This window comes from Morone saxatilis, unplaced genomic scaffold, assembly GCF_004916995.1.
Source record: "Morone saxatilis isolate NCDOM2014 unplaced genomic scaffold, NCSU_SB_2.0 Contig9, whole genome shotgun sequence".
Classification (NCBI taxonomy): domain Eukaryota; kingdom Metazoa; phylum Chordata; class Actinopteri; family Moronidae; genus Morone; species Morone saxatilis.
In genome coordinates, this window is record NW_023340268.1 from 12,331,315 (window position 1) to 12,341,844 (window position 10,530).

At 41.7% G+C, this 10,530-nt stretch overlaps 2 protein-coding genes across 2 annotated transcripts in view; one reads left to right on the forward strand and one right to left on the reverse strand.

The window, feature by feature from the left end:
* The window catches only part of susd5 (sushi domain containing 5), a 9,966-nt gene extending 6,796 nt beyond the window's left edge, over positions 1-3,170 (reverse strand). Inside the window, exons 1-2 of the mRNA XM_035681704.1 lie at positions 3,086-3,170; positions 1,760-1,937 (exon numbers count right to left, since the gene is read on the reverse strand). Of these exons, the coding sequence (XP_035537597.1) occupies positions 1,760-1,937; positions 3,086-3,170 (263 nt within the window). The remainder of the gene's footprint in view (positions 1-1,759; positions 1,938-3,085) is intronic.
* A 1,754-nt stretch (positions 3,171-4,924) lies between these two features.
* fbxl2 (F-box and leucine-rich repeat protein 2) overlaps positions 4,925-10,530 on the forward strand; it is a 21,484-nt gene continuing 15,878 nt past the window's right edge. The window contains exons 1-3 of the mRNA XM_035681950.1: positions 4,925-4,957; positions 6,104-6,249; positions 9,950-9,961. Coding sequence (XP_035537843.1) covers positions 4,925-4,957; positions 6,104-6,249; positions 9,950-9,961 — 191 coding nt within the window. The remainder of the gene's footprint in view (positions 4,958-6,103; positions 6,250-9,949; positions 9,962-10,530) is intronic.

A 10,530-nucleotide genomic window follows, 5' to 3' on the forward strand; every position in this document is an offset into this window, starting at 1 on the left:
GACAGTGGCCAACAGCTACAGGAGATCTGCTCTACAACTGACAGCCAAGAAGCAGCCTCACAGGGAGCAGACAAGCGAAATTAAAAGAAGAAACAATAAGAGAGATGAAGTGTCTGTGACGTCACACTGGACACAGAGAGGTTCCTCCATCAACACTGCAAAAGAATAAACCAGGTCCAGGTGGAAAAGGTTTGAGGGGGGGTGTTAGGGATGAACTTAGACAGACGCACAGAGATGGGTGATATACTGTGAAACATGGTAAGCGGGTGTTAAAACTGGCCAACACATAGAGAGCAGGGAGGAAGGAAAAAGAAAAAAAAAGTCAGCTTTTCCTCTGACCGGGCGTTTGTCACAGGGCAGCCGCCATTTTGGAGCAGGTTCAGTTTCGTAACATTGATTACCTTTGACTAATGAGAAAGGTTGGTTGTTTCCCATACATCATATACTTTACCATAAATGTATCAGCTTACAATATCTTATTTAGTCCATTTAGTATTTAGTAACTTTGCAGAGAATGTGAATTGTTCAAGAGAGCCATGTTAGCGTAGCGGTCTGTAGGTCGATTGGTGCCGGAATAACTCAGAAACTGCTGTGGATAATAACATTTTGTGCAGACATTCATGTCCCCCTCAGGATGAATCTTAATAACTTTTTTTTAGACCAAATAAGCTTAAATTGACAAATGTTAGCTAACTTGCTAAACTAAGATGGTGAATATGGTTAACATTGTACCCGCTAAACATGATCAGTGTTGTTAATGTGAGCATGCAAGCTTGTTAGTGTTAGCATTCAGCTCAACAGACCTGCAAAGTCTTACAGAGTCCTGTGCTTGTTTATTATTATTGTTTATATTTGTTATATCTGTTTCTGGGGCTGTAAATTGAAGACGTCCTCTTGGGCTCTGGTAAACTGTGCTGCCATTTTTAAAAATCTTTTCTTTTTTTTTTTTTTTTTTACTATTTTCTGATATTTCATAGACAAAATGATTAATCAGTTAATCAAGAAATAATTGGCAGATTAATTGATAATGAAAATAATACTTGCAGCAATAGTTTAAAAGTTGAGTTAGAAATATATAAATATATGTCTGTTTCGTTGGGCCTTGATCAATTACTAGTTACGTAGTTATTTCTTCTTCAACAGGAAAATAGTATTTCAGCTGAGCTTTGAAAAGCACAAGCACCACACCAGCATCCACATTGAACCCCATTATCTACAGGCCTGGAATCAACTTACATTAGAAACCATGTAGACCAGGACCACTGCAATACTTTCTCTCTATCCTCTGCAATTACAGCTAAGGATACAAGTTGTCAATCAAACACAAAACCATAACAATGTACCAATGTTGCTCCGCTCTGTCTCTCTGCCTGTCTGTCTGTCTGTCTGTCATGTTACCGTGGAGATGAGAGGTGTAAATGGAGGCAGTTGTCGACATGACACCCCGGCTCAGAATTCCCTCCTCCTCCAGGAAGGAACAGAGGAGTCTTTCTCCCTCTCTTCCTCTCTCCTTTTTCTCTTTCCCCCCTGAAATGTGTCACTCTCTTCTTCCCACTCTCTCTATAACTGCCGCTGATGCCTTCACTTCCTTTCTCTTTCATCCACTCCTGCAACCTCCGTCACACACACAGAAGCGCTCACACCAAAATGACCTTTGACATCTTTGGAAATCTCAAGTCCCCTACATGTGCCTTAAAACAATGAAGACCCTCATGCACAAACATGCACAATTCCAAACACAAATACTTCTTTTTCTTACCCCACTGCGCCTCCGTAGAGCCACCCACGGGTGCATGGGGAGAAGAAGCACTCTGCCACAGCGTGACGGAGCTCCTCTGATGATGCCAAGCGGGCATGTCGTGAGGCACAAGCCCGCTCAGCGTCTCTGAAGCCCTGCAGGCCGGAGGAGTTCCTCAAGTCCAACACGAACACTCGACCTGGCAAGAGAGAGCAAGAAGTAAGAGGAAAACCTCTGAAACTTTTTTTTGGTCACTTTTTTTGTACCCAAAGGTAGATTTGGTCCTGTTGTTAACCTCTTATATTGCACAATATTCACTAATCTTTTCTGTCTTACATTTGTTCACAAGAGAATAACCCCAATTAAGTTGAACATTACTGTTAGATAAGGAAAATTATGGCTAAAAGCCCTGTTATGGGGGGGACTATACTAGATTGTTTATGCTTAAATGTCCTCAGGTTTTTTAGTCCTACCAATTTTCTTTAACATGAATTTTGGGGATCCATTTCAATGGTTGAAACGGTGAGACTGAAACAGTAAAGCAACATATAGGCTTAATTAATACTTTGGAGATGTGCAAATATGTATTTTGTGACTGGTAACAAAGTCTATATCCTCATCATGTGCGCCATAATGATGATATTAATCAAACCATACATCCTAATGGGGTAACTGCTTATTATATGTATATAATAAGGACATGGACTTTTGTTGTGTATTTTATGTATACATAAAATACACAACAAAAGTCCATGATATAACGTTAGGAGAGAGTAATATGTGACGCCTGCTACTAAAACATATATATTTTTTAAATAAATAACTACGACATGGCACAGAAGTTGTATATCTGTGCGCTTTGTCCACCTCCTGAGACGGTTGACTACAGGTGTAATCCATTCACTGCATCACAAGAGCACTCTGTCTCACTCATTGTCACCTCAGCAATGTTCACAAACCCCCAAAAAATAACATGTTCTTATGTTTCAACCTTATAAATATCTGGATTTGTGAAAGTAAGTCCATTGCGCACAGCTTTACTGGAAGTATGAGGCTTTTTGGATATTACATGAACCATTTTTAGTGGGGGAACAACAACCCCGCGGGCTAAGACGGAACGTGCTCTCTGGCGATCATTACAAAACGCACGAGACAGCAGGGCAGGTGTCAGCCGTTAGCGCGCGCTTCCACCAGCTCTGAGTAACAGTTAAAACCTTAACTTCATGATGGAAGATTGAATATTTTAATAAAAGCTTATACATGCGTTTGGGAATAAATTGTGACTTTTTTCGTCGTTTTGTTGTCACGTTTTTATAATTTTATTCTATTAAAATAACTTTAACTTACCGTCTGCATTTACAACAGAGGTCCCCAAAAGACAAACCAGGCATCCAAAGAGCAATGATAGAACAGTTTGGCTACGATCCAGCATTTTCTTTTTTTTCTTGCGCCCTCGTCTGTAGGCAAAAGTCTCACTTTTTATGTTAGAAAACGTGTCCAAAAAACTTCCAAAACGACTTAGTATTCACAGTCTCGGTGGAGAGCGGACTCCCTCCTGGTGGACAGAGGTGGACTGAGCAGGAGGAAGAAGCTTGCTGTCAAGTGCGGCTGTTAAACGGAAAAGAAAACGGTCCGCGCGGCTCTACTGGGAGGCGCAGTTTAGGTCCCCCAAATAGTCGCCCTAGCGAGCAGATGGAGCACCGGTGTGAAAACTCGCGTGGCGGTGTTAGTAAATACGTCACGGCTCAAACTCTTGAGGGTGGTCAGATAGACTGCTGAAAGAGAGAGAGAGAAAGAGGGAGAGAGAGAGAGAGAGAGGGAGAGAGGAGGGAGAATAGGAAAGCTGCTGCTGAAGTGTCCATGAGCAACACATGAAAGCTTTACCTGCTCATTACTCGTGAGCTGGCATGACATTAAAAGCCTTTAGGTAAAACGTTAAAACTGTATGAGGGGGCTTGTTTGTATAAGAATAAGATATTAGCACTGTTTTTTAAAGACAATTTAACACCCAGTGGCTAATAAGGGAGCTCAGGTTCAGTACGCCCAAATAGTGCAGGTCCTTTGAGCAGAACAAAATCTTAATTAAGGTTTATTGTCCCCTCTGCTAGGCCAAACTTCCCTCTATTAGTCGGTGTGTGTGTGTGTGTGTGTGCGCGCGCGCGCGCGTGCGCGTGTGTGTGTATCCCATTTGGTTGAGGCAGATAAAGACAGATGACCATAGCCCATAGAGAGCATTTTAAAGCATGCAGGCATTGTTTCAGTGAATCTGCAGGTGAAGATAACCAACCCACCTAGCACCAGTAGATACAGGATCCACACCACTAAATCTACAGCAACATTATAAAAACGTTATACACAGACAATAAAAGTTATCACAGTGTGCACATATGTTTTTTTTTTAAATATACAAATGCACACATACAAGCAAATGGATGTCCCTTTAATCTGTGTATAAACAGCACATCCAAGGGGATAGTGCTGCAGTGTGAGAGTTGTTCCTCTTGAGTGAATATTTTGGGCATTCTCTCATCTGCAAGCAACAAGAATGGAATATTATAAACTGAAGTTTGATTCTTGACCATGGAAACAGCAGTTGATATGAATCAGTGTCCATTTAGTAGCTGTTCCGGGGCTTTCACACGATCTTCTTCAGCAGATGGGTGTTGTCATGGAGCTGTCATTTTCAACTTTCAAGCTAACATCCTCAAGAAGTTTGTACAGTGATCAGAAAAATTTACATTTGATCATCTACAATTTCATGACACCTGGGCAGTGGTGGAAAGGAGCCGAGTACATTTACTCAAGTACTGTACTAGTGTTTTCATTTACTTAAAAATTGTCCTCTATTTTTTTTTCTACTACATTTAAGAGAGAAATATTGTACTTTTTACTCTACTACATTTGTAGTTACTTCGCGAATGAAGATTTTATTTATTTATTAATTAGCTCTACTACTACTACTTAGTATAACCAAACAGCAAAGCCCATTTTGGCAGCATAATAAGTAGTTTAATTTACTTTAAAGATTTTCTTGATAATACTTGCATACTTAAGTAATGCAGGACATCTACTAAGTAACAGAGTATTTTTAAATTGTTGGATTGCTATGTTTATTGAAGTAAAAGATATGAATACTTCATTCAACACTGCAGCTGTGCAACTCCATCTGCTGAAGAAGAGCAAGTGATGATAGCTCCAGAGCAGATACACAGTGAGATTGTCAGTGATGAAAGAATGATTCAGATCCTTTACTTTATTAGAAATAGCAATGCCACAATGTAAAAACATTCCAGTACATGTAGTGTACAAGTACTGAATTGAAAATGTTATTTAAGTAAAAGTACAAGCATGTACTCAAATATAGAAAGTAAAAGTACTCTTGTACTATTGTATATAATATAATTAGATTATTATTACTTATGTAATTAAGTTCAAACTGCATTTTAAGTTGTTTGTGGTAGAGCTAATTGTATACAGGGTTGTAAGCAAATATTATCTTCTTTGTAGGTCAATTAATTGTTTTTCTTGATTAATTGATTTATGGTATGTTTGATCTGTAAAGATAGTAAGAAAATAGTAAGATATTTCCATCATAGTTTCCCAGAGTCAAACTGCCGGTTGCTACTGTTTTCTCCAAGGAAAAGCAGCAAATGCTCATATTAAAAAATCTATAATCGTTTCAACTTTAATTCACACATTCAATCACATTTCATCAGATGTTTTGTATGTATAATATTAATTTGTAAAGTGAGTACGGTTTTCAATTAATTGTGGAGTATATTTGCCTCTGAACTGTAGTCGAGTAGAGGTATACTGTGGCATGAAATGCAGATACTCCAGTACAACATGTACTCGAGTGCATATCAGTACATGTACTTAACAGTACGTTCCACTATCAGAGATTGTTTTCTTAAGAATAGGCCAGTTCTTTTATTCTGCATCTCTGTTTAAACCAAAGAGATGGAAGGAGGAGGAGAGATGAATAGAAGGCAGTGAAAGCACTTGGAAGAAAGGACACATGCTGCTGATGAATAAGAGTGGGAGTGAGCGATATATACGTGTGTGCAGATTAATGCACACTCAAATAAAAGTCAATTGAAATAAAAAAAACAATGGTATAGAAATTCCTAAAGGAGTGACACCTTTATTGAGGATTCACACTTACTCATCTCTCTCCATTACTTTCTTTCACTTCCCACCTTTTCCATTTTCATAATTCTCAGTGTTCCCTCGGCACCAATGGAGTCACCCATGCTGCCGTTGCCTTTCAATTCCCCACAGATGGTTTTCCATTTCAGTCACTCTTCTCTGTGTTTCTCTGTCACATTTTTCCACCCTGTTCTCATATTTTCACCTCCTGTTCAGAGGGGTTTGAATGAGTTTAAGGTGGGCTGGGATCCTGACTCATGCACGGGGGGCTATTTCTGGAAGGATGAAGGTCGTACAGGAGAGGGGAGAGGCATGGCGAGGGGGAGAGAGACAGTGATTCACACCTGCACCATCAGAGGGTGGTGAGAATTATGTTTGCTGCAGGTGTCCGTTCTGTTAGGGGACAGACGCACGTCCAGACTTCACACAGGTGTGTAATCTCACAGGACTTCTAGTACACACCCATCAGACAATCTGCGCCGTGGAAGTAAACACACACACACCGACCACAAGATTGCTCTGAGTATGTGCGAGACCAGTGACTTCCCATGTGAGACATGTCCTGTCAGAATGAGGTGTAGTGCTAGTGTGTGGTTGACTCAGAGGAAATCATTCTGGTCATACTGGTGCAGCCCAGGGACAGGGAGCACAGGTATGGTTTTGTCTCCATGGCAACAGCCGCCTTAAACCTCCATGAGGAGTGGGGTCCAGAAAAACAGGAACAGCTTTGAAAGCCAAGAGCTGAAGCTGCATGCAGAGAAAATTGGCTTTGAGAGAGATGATTGATTGTATGTGTGTGTGTGTGTGTGTGTGTGTGTTGCTGTCCTGTGAAAACCATGCATCTCCAACTTTTCACAAGCTAAGGAAAATAAACCTGGGTTTACTGTGTACTAAATATTAATAGTCAACCCGTGATAAAATACACACAAAAAAAACATACATGACATTAATTAAAAAGTCAGATCAATACAAAATAAGAAGAGGCAATAAGTACAGATAATGAAACATTATGTGTTTAACATAGTTGGCCTTGCTTGACACCAGTGGAGTCACTGCGATCATCAGGAAACATTCAACACTGAGCTGCCAGCCACAGCAGAGTCAGGAGGAGAAGGGCATGGAGCTATTCAAAGAACTGAGAAAATTAATTTGACTTTTGATGAGAGATTGTTAATTACCATGCAATGCAGTGAGATGGGGTGGCACGAGGGTTGAAAATGTGTGGCACGCAGATAAAAGGGTACATTTTAGCACGAGCACCATAAAATGTTTGTGCATATCTCAACAGGCACTCACAAAGTATTTCCTCTATCTGAGTCATCTCTGTATTTATTTTGTAGAATAACACAGTGTATAAGATATGATATGACGATGTTTGCAGACAACAGAATTCAAATCCTGCTGACTATAACACTATCTTACCAGGCATCACTGGCAGGCAAAGAACAGGTGGATGTCTCTCTGTCATTTAAGAGCCACTAAGACAACACCAAGGGCCTTGAAACCACCTGAATACAATTCAGTCAGTAATGTTCATCAGTTGAACCTGAGAGAGGTATGGAAGACAATAACATCCTACTGTTCACTGAGGTGCACACCTTAAACCAAAGAGGAGAAACTGCGTAGCCATGACTACATTAACGTGGGTTTGCTGTCTGGTAATGTGATAAAACACAAATGAATTCAGTAATATGCACCATGTAAGTACAGTATCATTAATAATCACCCAAAGTACACCCACACAGGTGTTTTCTCTTACTTCTTACTAATTCGACCTCATCTCAGGACTGCGGGGGTGTGTTTAAACTGAGCTTGACTGACATCTGCCTCACTTTCCTGTTAGTGTTTAAGCACCCTGTTACAAATGGGAGGATTACTTAAGTATGTCGTAGAACAAAGCACAGGTGTTGCTAATAACATAAATGATGGTGCCGTTCTATTCAAGTACCCTTGTAGCCATTACAGTGTGACAGTGAGCCAGCAAGCACAATACCAGGATCTTGAAAGTGAGGCAGCTAAATGGAATTCAACCATCATTCATTTTATTATTTACACCTGCAGTAACAGTTAAAGCAGTCCAAATGTCTTCCTACCACACAGAGAACTGTATCTACAGTCCACGTAACAAAACAACATTAAGTGTCGTAGTAACCTTTGCTTGTGCACTCCACCACTGCATGAGTTATTCTTTATTAAGGAGTAAACATTGTGTGTAACTGATGATCCACTAGTACAGGATGAGATCAGACTGGTTGTATAAGATCGCCCTCTAGCTGTGGATGTTGAGAACGACTGTGAAGATATTAAATTCCCGATGTGTAACTCACACTCTTGCCTGTCTGCAGCACAAAACCTGCAATTTACTCAAGTATTTACTTAAATGCCTTTTTAGGGTTTATGTGAGCATTTTATGCTATACTTTATACTTATACTGTATCTCTCCACATTGAAATGTGGTGAAATATTGTACTTTTTTAAGTTATTGGACAGCTATAGTTACTTACATATTCTGCAGATTGTTCTTTAGAAAAAACACAATCAGCTTCTAAAAAATGATGCATTGTTCAGTCAAAAAAAAAATTCCAGTGTCCTTTAAGTTTTTATTTTCTTGAAAAAGTGAGAAAAAAATGTGTTGTTATTATTGGGGTATTTCATCCTGAATTTTCTAAAATAAAAATGTGTTTTCATAATTCTACTGCCCCATCCTGCCTGATAACAGACGTTACCAAGTTAATTTGAGTGAAAACAATACTGTGTAGTAAAGGTTTTAGGACTCAATTTTAAACAGAAATGGTATAACTTTGAGATGTTCGCAGCCCAACACTGTAAAGTAGTTCAATTTAGCCATCCCTTAAAGAAATACAGCCCAAATGCTGCTCACACATTGATGCATCAGAGATAATAATCCTATTACAGTCTGTCACAATGAGTTTGTTACTTTAAATAAAGTATGCTTATAATTCTTTTATACTTAAATGCACAAGTTTACCTTATAGGAGAGTATTTTAATATTATTATATGGATATTTTTATTTCAGTAAACAAGTAGGTCTCCCACTTACTATTGCTACATAGGCCTAAACAGATTTCATAATGCAGGTGTGCAAGTAGGTCCAGGTGGTTTTTACGTGTGTGTGTGTGTGTGTGTTTGTGTGTGTGTGTGTGTGTGTCTGCAGGTTGAAGCCCTAATGTAACAGCGTTGCACATCTCTACTGCAGAGAAAGTCTTGGATCCTGTATCTGCTGTTCACAGATACGAGTGTTTCCTTCCTTTAATCAGACCCGCGGGTTCGTGTCAGGTCACCTCCGGGTGCCGGTACATCGGCGACCGGCCCGCTGAATGAGGACAGAAAGGGACCCTTTTGTTGCTGGGTTTTTTCTCCCCCTCCATAAAATCTCCGCAAGACCCCCACAATCAAAACAAATCGACCACGCGTGCTTTTCCCGCAGCGATGACGTCACGTAAACCCTCCCCTTTCCCCGCAAGTAAACAGAAAACATTGAGGCAAAACGTCCGTGTCAGTCGCCGTACGTGCGTTGGGTGCTGCGGGAGATGAAAGCGGGCGTTAATTCGGCGTTTCCCGTCTGTTTCTAGAAAACTTGGGATATTTTTTTTGGGGGGGTGGTGGGGGGGCAGCTGACTCGCGCTGGAGCGATGAAGGGAGAGGCGGAAGTGAAGTCACTTGACAGACCGTCCATGTTATTATTGTTATTTTGGTAGCCCTGCGATGAGACGGGCTGGGGAGCCGTTGGTCTCCGAGACAACGACCGTTCACGCTACCGCAGGCCGCCGCGGACCGACGCCACCCCTCACCACCACCTCACTGACCCGGAGACAGGAGCCTCGCTGACGGCTGGGGGTGGTGGTGGCGGCGGTGGTGGTGTTGTGGAGGGGAAGGGGAGGGTGTGAGGACCCAGCTCCAGCTCGGCTCCCTATACACACTCCGGGCCGACCAAAAATAAAACGGCGACAAAAACAATAACGGCTTTCGTCAAGCGACTGGTTGTCTGTGCGGCTTTGTGAGCAGGGACGTGCCGCCGCAGACATGAACGGTATCACCAAGGGCCGGTTCGAGGTATGACAGAGGGAGTGGACCACCAACGGTTAAACTGTTTGTTTCTAGTAGACGTGGGAGTCGTGGGCTTGTATAAGCAAAGTGTGTGTGTGTGTGTGTGTGGTCGACCGTGCTCCTAATTTTACATGCAGTCGGGAGCCGAGGCGTTTTGTTGGTCAAGGGTAATCCGAAATCCTGTTATTGTCCTGCTGCAGCAGTAGACAGCGACAACATGGAGCTCAGGACTGCGGGACAGGAGGGCTGTGGCTGAGGATAGTCAATATATCAGGGCCGAGGCTGGCTGGCACTGTCGCCTGAGGTTACAGGCTTTTCAGGAGAGGGAGGGTGGCTGGGTGGGTGGGTGGGTGTAGGGGGCGGGTGCTGGGGCTGCAGATGGAGAGTAATGTTGTAAATACAAGCAGTGTAGCAGCATTCAATTAGTCATCACTGGGGTTTTTTGGCATCGTACCTGTGTGAATGACAGGAGGGTTTGGGGAGGCTTTTCTGGGAGTCACTGGCACACTGCAAGATGGTTTTGTGTCCAAGAATCAGTAATGACATAGGTTATAACAGGAGTGCTGGGAATTATC